General features: G+C 30.7%; 1 protein-coding gene across 2 annotated transcripts in view; it reads left to right on the forward strand.

Annotated features, from left to right (window-relative positions):
• The window catches only part of LOC143059422 (uncharacterized), a 374,671-nt gene that overhangs the window by 77,123 nt on the left and 282,588 nt on the right, over window positions 1-14,960 (forward strand). For both annotated transcript variants that reach the window (XM_076232911.1, XM_076232912.1), the window contains exons 8-10: window positions 9,410-9,478; window positions 11,448-11,519; window positions 13,647-13,724. In XM_076232911.1, coding sequence (XP_076089026.1) covers window positions 9,410-9,478; window positions 11,448-11,519; window positions 13,647-13,724 — 219 coding nt within the window. The remainder of the gene's footprint in view (window positions 1-9,409; window positions 9,479-11,447; window positions 11,520-13,646; window positions 13,725-14,960) is intronic.

The raw sequence follows: 14,960 nt of genomic DNA on the forward strand, positions 1-14,960 counted from the left end.
TTTACGCATTGAACACACCCGTCCTATATATGTAACATCACATGACTTTTAAGTGATTAAAACTATTTTTTTTAAATAATATTTGCATGTCTGACATGTTTTTTTTTCTTAAACAATTATAATTACACCGACAGTCATAACTATTGTATTATTTAAAAAAGTTGTGTTACACGTTTTGTTACACCTTAGTTATACACCTTAGATTGGTTGACCATTGTGAAGTTGAGCTTTTGGGGTAGCATAGATTTTTAAGACAGACAGCTAGATATCATAAACATACTATGTATACACAAGCCAGAGTCTGAGCTTGATTTGCTATATGATATAAAAACTAAACTGACGAAAGAAGGTTATTTATTCAAAATCATAAAATGCAATTTGACATAAAAGTTCATATTTAATATGAAATAATAATACATAATTAATACGAAATTACATCAACTAATATCATGTCAATTGAATAAATGACAAAGAATAATAATATTTGCATGTTTGACATGTTTTTTTTTTCTTAAACAATTATAATTACACCGACAGTCATAATTATTGTGTTATTTAAAAAAGTTGTGTTAGACGTTTTGTTACACCTTAGTTATACACCTTAGATTGGTTGACCATTGTGAAGTTGAGTTTTTGGGGTAGCATAGATTTTTAAGACAGACAGCTAGATATCATAAACGTACTATGTATACACAAGCCAGAGTCTGAGCTTGATTTGCTATATGATATAAAAACTAAACTGACGAAAAAAGGTCATTTATTCAAAATCATAAAATGCAAAAAATACATTTTGCAAATAAAACATTTGACAAAAAAGTTCATATTTAATATGAAATAATAATACATAATTAATACGAAATTACATCAACTAATATCATGTCAATTGAATAAATGACAAAGAATAGCAAAGGTGGGGAGAAAAATCTGCCACAAATCCACTCTTAGGCTGAAAGAGCGGATCCCCACCCGAGGACTTTGACGACGTGAATACAATTATATATGACTTGAAAAAAAAATATACATTCACATACATGTACACCAAACACATATCACTTTATTATGTAAAACGTTTCCACATTCAGCAGAAATATTAAAAGTTCATATTATCATATACCAAGATATTACTGGTAAAAATGATTAAAGGTGTAAATCTTATTCAGTGAAAATTCAAACAAAACTAAAGTACATTTTTACGAAGCCCTGGATCCTTCCTAAATACGAAGTTTTATATCTGACTATTTCTGTAAGGGATCATGAGCAAAGGATTCTCATACTACACTTGACATTTTTCAATCGAAAATGTATAAATATAAAAAAGAAGATGGTATGATTGCCAATGAGACAGTTCACCACAAGAGACCAAAATGACACGGAAATTAACGACTATAGATCATCGCACGGCCTTCAACAATGAGCAAAGCCCATATTGCATAGTCAGCTATAAAAGGCCCCAAAATGACCATGTAAAACAATTCAAACAAAAAACTTAAATGTAACACATAAACAAACGACAACCACTGAACTACAGGCTCCTAACTTGGGACAGGCACATACATACATAATGTGGCGGGGTGAATTCCAAAGGGTAAAAGTTTTTAAATTGAAATTAGTAAATAAGTATTTAGTGTAAACCTTATTTAGCTCTCAGTTAATTTTGTTGTGATCCGAATTGGTTATATCGTTGTATTCCTTTTGTTTGCGTTAACCAATTGTCGTTCGGAATTATTTTTTTATATACATCGTTTATTGATCTTGCAATTTCTTGTAATTTACTTTGCGTCTTATTTCTTTGGTGTCATATTTTGGCTATGTTTGTGTTCGATCATACAGAATAATAAGTCGGTAGTTGCCCGCGAATGGATTTTTTATTTATTTCTTGTGACTCTTTGCGTCTTATTTGTTTATTGCAGTCGGTTTTTTGTTTTGTGTCATGCGGGGATATGGTGTGGTGTGATTTTGTTTTTCTTTTGATGTGTTTGCATCTTAAATAGGGATTGCACTGAGTTATTTCATGATTTCTTTTGTGCTATATTTTCCATACATTTTTATTCTATCTTATAGCATCTTACAATTGTCCCACGACATAATGTGATACTTTTTTTGTTCGACAATATTATTCATACGATTTGAATTTACTATTTATATCTTTTTCTTTTCTTAATAGTTTACCTACAGTTGAAAATTTGCAATAGTTTACCTACAGTCGAAAATTTGCAAGACATTAAGAGTCTTTACTTTTTTAACAGTTTTACATTAGACTCAATTTTATTATAGTTTATCACATAAAGACTCGATTGTATTTTAGTACTTTACTTGAATAACCGTCCCACTGTTAGTTGTATGTTAGTTCATCACAACCCAGAAACAGATTCCAGAATATCAAAGTTTCCTTATATTAATTTTACAGGTCCGTATACGGTGATTCACTTTTTTTCTCATACATGCTCACTATTACAAGTCAAGTACTAAAGTAGTACACGGGTGTCTTCATATTTCATGTACTACACATGCGTATATATATTACTCGAATCCGCCTATATTCTTGAAAATCCGTTGTTCTTATACATACTTACCTCCATGTTATTGTCACAAGTCTTCAGTCTCTGCACCGAACACTTACAATCAACCTAGCCGTTGCTAAGACGGTGTTTAAAAGAGCAACGGCTTGGGTTAAAATTGTACTTACTAGACAGTCTTTGATAATCTGTTACAGTTTTGTACAAGAGTTAGTCCTTTGTTGTTTTTAAAATAATACAACGGAACTATTATGATGTTATGGAAAATATCGAGTTTGCTTGAAATTGACAAATCGAAAACTTAAATCACATGGTAATGTTTGGGATGCTTAAACCTTTGACATATTTTGTAAGTTGAAAAATGAATATACTAAAGACCTTTTTTTGGTGTTAACATTTACGGTTGATTGGCATATTTTATGTAGAATGTACAACCTGTTTTATTTTAAAAAATATGATGATTCTAAAAGATAACGAAAATTAAGCATATGCTCTTTTAACTCTTGAACAGGGCTCCAATTTAAAAAAAACAAGAGTTCAGATGATCAAGTTCTTTGAACAAGGAGAAAGGGGAAACCAATGACACTGCTATGTCATCTCTGAAATTATATAAATTATTACCATCACTATTACAAGACTATGAAGGATGCATTCACATCTCTTCTGTTATGGATACGTTTGACAAATTCTGTATATAAAAAAACAAGGTCCTTTTGTGGCATAACTTTATTCATATAGATTATTTCTCCTACATATCATTATATATTGCTTTCTTTAGTTCAAATTGGAATCTCAGATTAGCATCAGGTACATTAAAACCTCTCCTCAGAGTACTTCAGAATACTTACTGACTATCAGATGTATAGCAGAATTTTCACATAACTTCTTGACAAAACTGCTGTCTATCTCCCTTTTCGACACTGCAAACAAAAAATCGAACAGTCAATTAAAGAGAGGGTTCAACCGTTCAACATTGATAGTAAACGAAAATTCGATAAAAAATGTTGAATGTAAATGATATGAACTTCCGGTTTAGGCGGTCTTATATTAAAGGACAATATATAAGACTTCTTAGGATCATATGATATCATTTACATTCAACGGTTTTATCTGATTTGTTTTTACTATGAACCGTTCAACATCAAAAGTTTAAAAAAAATCCGATATAAAACCGTTGAATATGAGTGATATGAACCTCCGAAAAAAATACGGTAAAAAGAATAATTGAAATTCAGTTAATTGAGTGTGGGAGGCTATTTTAATCCACTTTATGAGTGTATATTATATAATGTTACAATGTAACAAACCTATCAAACACATCGTGAAACTGAAAAAAAAATTATCTACCCCCGGAAATGCTTAACAGCAAGACACAAAAAACTGCTACCTGTTTGCCCTATTAAATCACATAATTATGAAAACACATTACATAGATAGGGAATACTGTGCTTGTGTACACGTTTGAATGTGTAGGTGGCAAACGATCGTCTCTAGATTTTTTTTTTAAAATTCGTCCCGGCCTTTCCAGGTTGACGTAGCAACACGTTTCTTTCCTTTCCAGCTATTCCTGAATCCTGAAAACATTCATTTATCGCAAAGCAACAACTATTAAACAACTCACCTTTACCAATGCTGATCGTCTAATTCCTAGCTGATTCCTTTAATCGTACCATTCTTGACGACACCCATCGTTGTAGCGTCTACCATTGGAGGTAGCGAAATTACATGATTTGATACGAGAGCGAAATAAAGAAGGGGAGCAATTTTATCGAACCGCATTCCGGACTGTACAAGCAACGGAAATGAAAAGGTTTCATCCTGTGTCATTATGCAGGTTTTTCAACATAGACTAAAACACTTATATCCCTCTTGCTAATATGGGTTACATAATTCATGACCCAGTAAACACGGTAACTGGATGTCTGTCAAAATGTGACGTTTTCGATATATATGATAATGACGTCACGAAATAGTTACGTCACATTGAAGACTTATTTAAGCAAACGTAACTATAGCAACAACCTCACAATAACTTCGCTTTTCGTTCACATTTAGAAGTGAGGTAGTTAAACCGGGTTCGCCCCACAATTAAGTTTCTTTTATTAGTACAGTTGGAAAGCAGGTCACGGTTTGACCCCAAGTTTATCAGCAACAATAGAGTCACGTGACCGTGAAAATTCAGTAAAAAAACGGATGAGACAAACCTCATTTTAACTCACTGAATACTATTGTCGTAATAAAAACTTATTGACCTAACTAATCTTGAGTATCCATAGTTTATTCTCGTCAAAGCTCACACATCAAATCGAAGTCCTTTATTCTTTATTTTATCTGCAAACTTGGAGTTTGGGTGAAAATTGTCAAGTCTCCTGAACGAAAAATCTAAATATTTACGAGGAAACTAAAAATGATGGGCTGAATTTAAATTTAATAAAGCATCTCATTAAGACAAACACTCGATATGAATATCTCGGCAATAGAATGTTGGATACGCAAACGTCAAATTGATTTCAAACCGAAGCGGTGGTTTTTATGCCGATTTGTGTAAGTGGTTATCTCTCCTTAATATCACCAGTCAAAAATAAAAACCCAGCAAAATGCATAAAAATTAAAAAGGAGTTTACTTTACAATAATTAGAAAGAAAATAAACGAAACTCGATTTATAACTATGTTATGATAATATAAAGAAGAGATACTTCCCACTATTTTTCAGAGAAGGACTAATGTAAATATTAAAAGACAAAGTATTACTGCAGTAAAAAAAAAAACAATTCAGAAATGTGGATAATGACACCTACATGTAAAATTAATAACCTAGCTATATTGAAAGAAATTAGATCTGGCGGATGAAATATACTACATGCAGAATTTTTTTAAACACTTCTGATTATATTTAATGCAATAAAACATAGTTTATACAATTTCAATAATCTTTCTGAAAATTGATATAATTATTAAATAAATAGTACTGATCATATATATTTTATATTCTATAAAGTGTGACCAAGAGTCTCAACAAATTTCTTAAAATTAAGAGAGCCTTTAAACTCAAGCCTATGTTTCTTAGTTGAACAGTAAAATACAAAAAAAGGGATTTATAAGTTTTATACCAAAAATATTGACAGAAATTCTGTAAAAAAATATATGCTTTAAATTATAAGTGAAAGTGACACAATTTTGAATTTCAGAATCATTATTATTGTAAAATTAAACTATTAGATTAGCTTGCACAGTAGCCCTTTGTCTTATTTCTCAGGGTATTTTATAGATTATGAAAGTAAACTTTTTGGAAAAAATGGGGCTTCTTCTCTTGAACAAGTTGCTGTATCAGCTTCTTTAAATAATTACATATTTATAAACAAAGTATTTGTGTATATACTTTACCTGAATACTAGTAATAGGAAATGAAATGAAACTGGTGGGACAAATTTTGTGCATTTTACTTCAATAATGATCAAAGGTGCTTAAATTTGACAAGAATTTGCCATTTGAATAAATTCAATTTTGTAAGAACACATCTCTGAATAAACTTCTTGTTTGGCTGACTTGGCTTGATAAGCTAGTTTTTGCTCTTATTACTATAAAATTGAGAATGGAAATATAGCTTACTAAGTAAAGAGATAATAATATAAGCAAGATTTTATTAACTGACCTTCATTTTCTTTTTTCATATGTTTTTTTCCTACAGAATTTTCTTTGCAATGCATTTTCTATTGCTATTTTTGTGCTTTTGTCCATCCATACAGTAGGCTATCAATAGTTTGTCAGATCTGTCAGAATTTTCCAAGACGTTTAGCTTTAAACGCAGATCTTTGTTTGTTGTTTCACTTTCCAATGTGTAAATTTTTACTATGCACATGACCCTGACACATATTTTGTTATAAACGTTATATGACGTATGTTGAAAAAAAAAAACAATGTCACCGTCAATTTGTGTAGGGATCAAAAGGGGTATTAGTTACTTTAAAATACAAGTATCTTATGGAATTGTGAAAATCCACAACTTTTAATCAAAATTTCATACATGTCTTTAATAAAATCAGTATTTTAGAGCACTTTGAAACAGGTACAATGAAAAGAAGCTAAACTTTACTGTTTTGAAGTAGAAACGTAGCTAAAACCAGATAAAAATTGACATGGCTGGTGGTCACTAAAATTGATGTATAAAAGTAAAAAATGATGGCTTCAAAACAGTGTATAAATTTGAAATAGGTTTCCCGGTTTCATTTAAGATTATAACCGTTCTTTTCTGTATTTGGATACGCAAACGTCAAATTAGGAAAAATCGATTTTTTTGACGAACAAAAAAGATGGCTATTTTTTTTTAGAACTGACAGGATAAAAGAATAGCATTAACAAGCTATTTTTTGTAATGTTTGTGTGTCGTAAAGAAATTATATTGGTCACAAAACCTACAAATTTTAAAATTTAATTGTAATAAAAGCATGACAAGTTGCAAAAAATACTTTAAACGTCAATCTTTTAGCCGATTGATTTGGCGGACTTTTTGACGGTATGGACGACTGTAGCGCCACCTAATTAATTCCCCCTGCTATTGTTGCTGATAAAGCTTGACTACAACGGACGTTTCCAAGGACTTGCTTTCCAACTGAGTAGGGCTTTTATTATTTGAAGACTTCAGATTACGCACATCTTTCTTGAAAGACTTGGTTAATAATGAATTATATTTGCCTTTCAATTAATAGATTTGTAAAAAAAGCAAAAATTGATGTCATCTGCAATGCTTGTCCAGTTTAAGACCTGTTAAATCAAATAAATCAACTAGTTACAGAATAACTATTCTTAAACAATTGTTTACAATAATCAAGGAATGACAGTAATAGATTTTAAACAGTTTTTCAAGCTTCAATTGTTATTCAATAAAAGGGTTATTGTGTAAACATAAATGAATATCAGCCCTCTTAACAACAACAACAACAACAACAATGCTTTATTTTAAGAGGGTTGCACAGTTAGCTTTATTACATTTAAAAAAAAACTTCCCTGAGGCCCTTATAATAGAAAAGCGGGAACAAAAAACATGTTGAAATGCACAATGCAAGCAAGGAAATATATGGCATACATTAGCATGAAAGTCAAGTGTTATGATCAATACAACTGCATACCTGGTAAATTGCAGTTTAAATAAATAAGAAAAATAATCACCATATAAAAAAATAATGGATATCTATACTTTTAAATGAAAAGACCTCATTTTGTGTGTCGCTTCTCTTCCTTCCACAATAAATTGATCATTATGACTCTGTGTCCTTTAGGTACCATGCATAGTCGTATTTGTCATCCTTGCTAATGATTAGGTAGCACTCCACAGTTAGGTGTGTAGTTTCGCATTTTGGCCCCTATGGATCTTTCAAATATGAGAGCTAGTGTGCAATAAAATTCATTTTTGGATAGCTGAGTATTAAAATAGCCTTTGTATTGGGTTTATATGAACATCAAGGTTATGTAATGTATGTAATATAGGTTGTTTTCTGTATGATAGTCCGTATTTGCATTTCCCTACCATACATTGGTCCGGCAATTATTGTAATGTTTTTTTCTAACTTTTTATCGCACGAAAGATTTGATCATTAGAAAGATTTATTGCAAAAGTTTCTAAAAAGGTATCACTCAAAGGCATTAACATTTTAGTTTGATCCACATTTTGGGGGGATATGTGACATGTTCCCCCCCCCTTTTGCAATATTTTATGGTAAATAAATGCAGAATGTTGCCATGGATACACATAAAAGGAATTATTTTTCACCCTTTTAACTTTTGAAAATCAAACCTATGGAAGATACTGATTACATACATATGCACATGTACAACACAAACAGTTAGGTTAATGCATTAGAAATCCAGGAATATAAGATGATAAAACCTTTTGTGGCTCATTTTTAATTTTATTTTCTAACTGTGGAGTGCTACCTTATTCAGTTTGGGTTATTTTTGGAGAAAACGAAAATAATGAAGTCCGGATATTGTTTCCATCATTGGTTGGACTTTTAAGTCATAGACTTCCGTTTACGGCTGTTTTATACAAATCCTTTGTACTTGGGGACAGGCCAAATATTTTCACGTTTTTCTGTATCCTTTAATTATACTTATACTATAAGCACAGTGTATTTGCCATTTACAATCAATTCTAGTTTATCCACAGCGGTCACTGATATATTATATAGAGATTATCTATTTAGTATATCAGTGACTGCATTTGATAGTAAGTAAACTTTGATTGGTTGTAATTTAAATAACAAAAATTAATACACTTAATTTTTAGTACATGTATGTACATAGTATACAGAAAAACAGAAAACAAAAAAATAATGGACTTTGGAAAAAAGGGGGAGGGCTAAAAAATGTCCTGTCACTACAGTACCAACAGGCATAGACTTTTGATACCTTGCCTAAAATTCTCCAGTCATAAAATCTTTTAGAAAATTCATTCTACAACAATTTATATACTTGATCACGGACTAAATGCCCGCGATTTCACTGGTGGTGTGTTCTAGTTTTATAACCATAAGAATAAAAACATGTAATATTCCGTTATGACTTTGGCAAATTATTCCGCAAGGATGATCCTGAATACATAAGATTTCTTGAACAATTCCATTTTTGGGTTTGGGAATATGAAATTCCCTTGAATAGCAATTCTCAAGGCGGAGTATGGATTTTTGTCTGAAACACAAAGACAGTTTGCTAGTAAGATGGAGCATCATGATTAATGTACTTTTATACATGTTTTAAGATATATACTGCACTGGAAAAAGCTGGTTAAATAAAACATAATCAGAAAAGTATTTACCAATATTACTGCAAATACTCTATCATATCCCATAAATACATCCTATATCTATAGAAATGTATAATGTTTTTAAAATTTCAGATCACTGATTCAGAATGATATAGAGTGGGTTCCAGATAATTTCTTAACATTTAGCAGTATTGAATATGTGTAAGTTATTGATAGTACTATAGAAAATATGTAAGTTATCGATAGTCGGCAGTATTGAATATGTGTAAGTTATAGATTGTTGGCAGTATAGAATATGTGTAAGTTATTGATAGTCGGTAGTTTTGAATATGTGTAAGTTATTGATAGATGGCAGTATTGAATATGTGTAAGTTATAGATAGTTATTACAATAGAATATGTGTCAGTTATAGATAGTTGGCAGTATAGAATATGTGTAAGTTATTGATAGTCGGTAGTATTGAATATGTGTAAGTTATAGATAGTTATTACTATAGAATATGTGTAAGTTATTGATAGTCTGAACTATTGAATATGTGTAAGTTATAGATAGTTATTACTATAGAATATGTGTAAGTTATTGATAGTCGGTAGTATTGAATATGTGTAAGTTATTGATAGTCGGTAGTATTAAATATGTGTAAGTTATAGAAAGTTATTACTATAGAAAATGTGTAAGTTATAGAGAGTTGGCAGTATAGAATATGTGTAAGTTATTGATAGTTGGCAGTATAGAATATGTGTAAGTTAATAGATTGTTGGTAGTATAAAATATCTCTAAGTTGTTGATAGTTAGCAGTATTGAATATGCGTAAGTTATAGATAGTTGCAGTATTGAATATGTGTAAGTTATTGATATTTTGCAGTATAAAATATGTGTAAGTTATTGATAGATGGTAGTATTGAATATGTGTAAGTTATTGATAGTTGGTAGTATTGAATATGTGTAAGTTGTTGAAAGTTAGCAGTATTTAGGAGATAACTGTATTGTATTTTAAGCTCCGACGGCATCAATTGGGGATTTGATGGTCGCAAATTAAGTTTAAGCGGAGACAGTAAACGGGTATTTGCGACCATCAAATCCCAAATTGATGCCGTCGGAGCTTAAAATACAATATTGTTATCTCCATTCTAATGAAACTGACAGAAAACAACGTTAAAACATGTATTTAAAATCTGTCATATGACGTCTACGCTTGCGCGTACGTCCCATGGCATCAATTGTCAATTGATGCCATGTAAGAAAGTGACGTTATCCAATCAAAATGAACGTTACAAACGTTGTTGCATTAGAATGATAGTTGGTAGTATTGAATATGTGTAAGGTATTGATAGTCGGTAGTATTGAATATGTGTAAGTTATTGATAGTCGGTAGTATTGAATATGTGTAAGTTATTGATAGTCGGACATGAATATCAATACTGTGGTAATTTTTATAAATTTCCTGTTTACCAAACTTTTAACTTTTTGAAAAACTAAGGATTTTTTTTTTATCCCAGGCATGGATTACCTTAGCCATATTTGGCACAACTTTTTGAAATTTTGGATCCTCAATGCTCTTCAACTTTGTTCTTGTTTGGCTTTATAAATATTTTGATATGAGCGTCACTGATGAGTCCTATGTAGACGAAACGCTCGTCTGGCGTACTAAATTATAATCCTGGTACCTTTGATAACTATTGATAGTTGGTGTGTACAAAAAAGCTTTTCCAGTGTATCAATGTACAATAGATATGTGAACCAAGTATCGTATATGGTTTTGTCATAGTTAGTAGTATTGAATATATGAAAGTATTAGGTGGTTAGCAGTTCTGAAAACATGTAGATATTTTAAAGTGGTAGTTTTTAATTTTTAAGTATTTGATAGTTATGTGTAAGTAATGGATAGCTGGTAGTATTATTTTGAAATTGAAATGTTTTGGTTCACATGAATATTGTTGTTCATTTCTTTATTTCTTCATATTGTTAGATAAATTATTTCAAATGTGATACACATTGTTTCTGTCCCCCCTAAGTACCAGAAAGATACTTACTTTTAATGAACCAATTTCCACTCCAAATTTATCAGTATTTGTTATAATATTAATTATGAATATTATATGAATTTTATCATTTTTTTTCTTGACATTTCTTGCAGTATATAATGATTTTTATCATAATTATTTTCCAGGTCATTTTCCAGGAACAGTATCAGATATTTTCCATCTCTAGCTTTGAAGGATGTCACCAGTTTAATATATCTGTAAGGCTTTCATCTTTTATTGTCAAATTTATATATATCACCGTATCATAAATTTGAAATCTGTATATGTTCTATATAGTTTTAGAATCTATACTCGTATGCATATTGTGATAAATTGATATAAATACATAACTGAAAAACACTCTTTCACTTTAATAACCGTATACCCCTGCCTCAAAAAAAAAATGGAATATTGTTTTCTGTCTATTTGTCTGCTGTTATGATAGCTACCTGGTTTGATTGCTTCTACCGTTATCCCTAATATGTTCATATGTAGCAGTATGCACATAATGAAAATAAGCATAACGGCAAATGATATTACTAAATTCAGGCTCGTTTAGTATGTGGTTTTATTCTCAAAAATTGAACCTGCCAGATAGGGATGCAGACTATAAAATATGATAAACAAGAATTAAGAGAAAAAAATGATTTTGTGAAGGTTTGTTTACATTCCACCATGTTTGTTATTGAAACTGTAGAGGGCTCTCTTATCATATTCAAACATATAATTTACCTTATCCAAATTGATATGCATTTTTTTTTATCAAATATTAATCAATAAATTTCAAAATCTAATGCTTCATTACAAAATTCTTGTTTTAGTCAAGCCTGTGACTTTAGTTATAATGATCGCCATTATAACTAAAGTCGGCGTCGGCGTTTACTAACTTCTTTTAAAAAAGCTTTATATTTTAGAAAGTGGGAGACCTGGATGCTTCATACTTTGTATATAGATGCATTATGTTACGAACTTACCATTAGTCATATGCTCATTGTCCTTGATCTCATTTTCATGGTTCAGTGAACACTTGAAAAAAAAATTTAAAGATTTTTTGTAATGTTAGTTTCTCTTATTATGAGCAATAGGATACCTATATTTTGTATGTGCGTACCTTGCAAAGTTTTAATACCCGTCAGACAATTTTCCCTTGACCTCAACCTCATTTCATGGATCAGTGAACAAGGTTAAGTTTTGGTGGTCAAGTCGATATCTCGGATACTATAAGTAATAGGACTACTATATTTGGTGTATGGAAGGACTGTAAGGTATACATCCCAAACTGGCAGGTGTCATCTTAAACTTGACCTCATTTTCATGGTTAAGTGGTTATAGTTAAGTTTTTGTGTTTTTAATCTGTTTTAGTCTTTTTCTTATACTGTACGCAATAGGTCTACTATACTTGGTGTATGGAATGATTGTAAGGTGTACATGTCCAACTGACAGGTGTCATCTGACCTTGACCTCATTTTCATGGTTCAGTGGTCAAAGTTAAGTTTTTGATTTTGGTCTTTTTATGCCCTATTTATGGGCATTATGTTTTCTGGTCTGTGCCTCCGTCCGTCTGTTCCTTCGTCCGTTCGTCCGTCTGTTCGTCCGTCTGTCCCGTTTCAGGTTAAAGTTTTGGTTAAAGTTTTTGGTCGAGGTAGTTTTTGATGAAGTTGAAGTCGGATCAACTTGAAACTTAGTAAACATGTTCCCTATGATATGATCTTTCTAATTTTAATTCCAAATTAGCGATTTTATCCCATTTTTACGGTCCACTGAACATAGTAAATAATAGTGCGGATTGGGCATCCGTGTACTTGGGACACATTCTTGTTTTCTAATACTATATGCAATAGGTCAATATTTGGTGAATGCAAATAATTTATGTACATGTCAGTCTAGCAGGTTCCATTTGATCTTGACCTCAATTTTATGATTCATTGCTCAGTGTTAAGTTTATGTGTTTCGGTCTTTTTTTCTTAAACTATAAGCAATAGGTGGACTATATTTGTTGTATGGAAGGATTGTAAGCTGTATATGTCTGCCTGGCATAGTTCATCTGAACTTGACCTCATTTTCATGGACCATTGGTCAATTTTTAGTTTTCTTGCTTAAGTCTGTGTTTTAGAAACTATATAAGCAATAGTTTAAGTATAATTAGCGTATTTAATGGTTGTTAGGTGTACATGTATTTCATTTTTTGGTTTAATTAACCTTCACCTCATTTTCTTGGATCATGTTTAGTTTATTTAATAGTTGTAGTAAAGATTTCAATTTAGGCGAGACATTCAGTCTATGAGCTATTGTTTTTCTTATAGTAAACTTTATATAATAGGAAGTGTTATTTTTCTGTATTTCAGGGGACTTGAGGAGAACAAGATTAGGAAGATATCTAAGAATCATTTATCATCTGTAATTAACTCACCATTGATTCATCTGTAAGTTTATTTATCATCTGTCATTAACTCACCATTAATTCAACTGTAAGTTTATTTATCATCTGTTATTAACTCACCATTTATTCATCTATAAGTTTATTTATTATCGGTCATTACCTCACCATTGATTCCTCTGTAAGTTTATTTATCATCTGTCATTAACTCACCATTGATTCATCTGTAAGTTGTTTAGAAGTAAATTGATTTTACTGATTTTATAATGTTTTACCATTGAAGTAAACCGTATACCAAGAGAAGTCCAGAAAAAAGTATAAAAAAAATGTTTGACCATTAAAGGCAATAATGTAAAAAAATGTTCATTTTAGTCATGTTTTAAAAGATTTGGGTCTCATATTTATACACAATTTTAAATTTTATTCAACCATTTACTGACATATACTTCCTCATGTTAAACTGCATCTGCTATGCTTCCTCAATATATACACGGATTTAAATAAGAATTCACATACTAAAATAAAGCTGACTTCAAGAAAATAAACAAAATTAAGTAAACCACAGTGAGAAAAGAAACTCTGATATGTTCCAGGTACCAATAGATCAAATTGTATGCATAAGAGCATCAGTTGCTACTCATTTTCTTTAAAATAACCCAGTTATAACATGTACATCAATTATACAACTTCTAAATAACACAATTTAAAAAACAATTATACCACTCACTTAACTTGTAGAACACTCGTCTAAAAAAACTTATTTTTGAAAAATATATAAAAACAAAAACATTTTGTTTGCTTGCCCCTTATTTTTTATCACTTAGCATCTGTTGTTGTCCATCGTCATCGTCTTAACGTTTAAATTATTCAGCAAAGTAAGATCTACGAATAAGTCGACATAAACAAACTGTTAATAGACACCTTAAGGGGTTATTGTTTTTTGAAGTAAATTTTTCACTATTTTTCTTAAAAATTTTACAAAGTTTTTATCTGACACTACTGGGCCAAATTAAACCAAACTTGGCCTAAATCATCCTTATGGTATCTCGTTAAAAAAATGTATTTTAGAAGACCGCCATTGCTCAAATTAGAACAAAGGGGTTTATTATAGAAGTCTATAGGAAAATTGTTAAACAACAATGTTAAATGGTCACAACTTGAAAACTAATTTAAATACTGATAAGGGTTCTTCAGTAACTATTGTAAGACTGCAATGGTATTACCTGATTCTAATGTAACTACTGGGCCAAATTGAACCAAAATTGGTCTCAATCATTATTGG

This window comes from Mytilus galloprovincialis, chromosome 14 (genome assembly GCF_965363235.1).
Source record: "Mytilus galloprovincialis chromosome 14, xbMytGall1.hap1.1, whole genome shotgun sequence".
Lineage (NCBI taxonomy): Eukaryota > Metazoa > Mollusca > Bivalvia > Mytilida > Mytilidae > Mytilus > Mytilus galloprovincialis.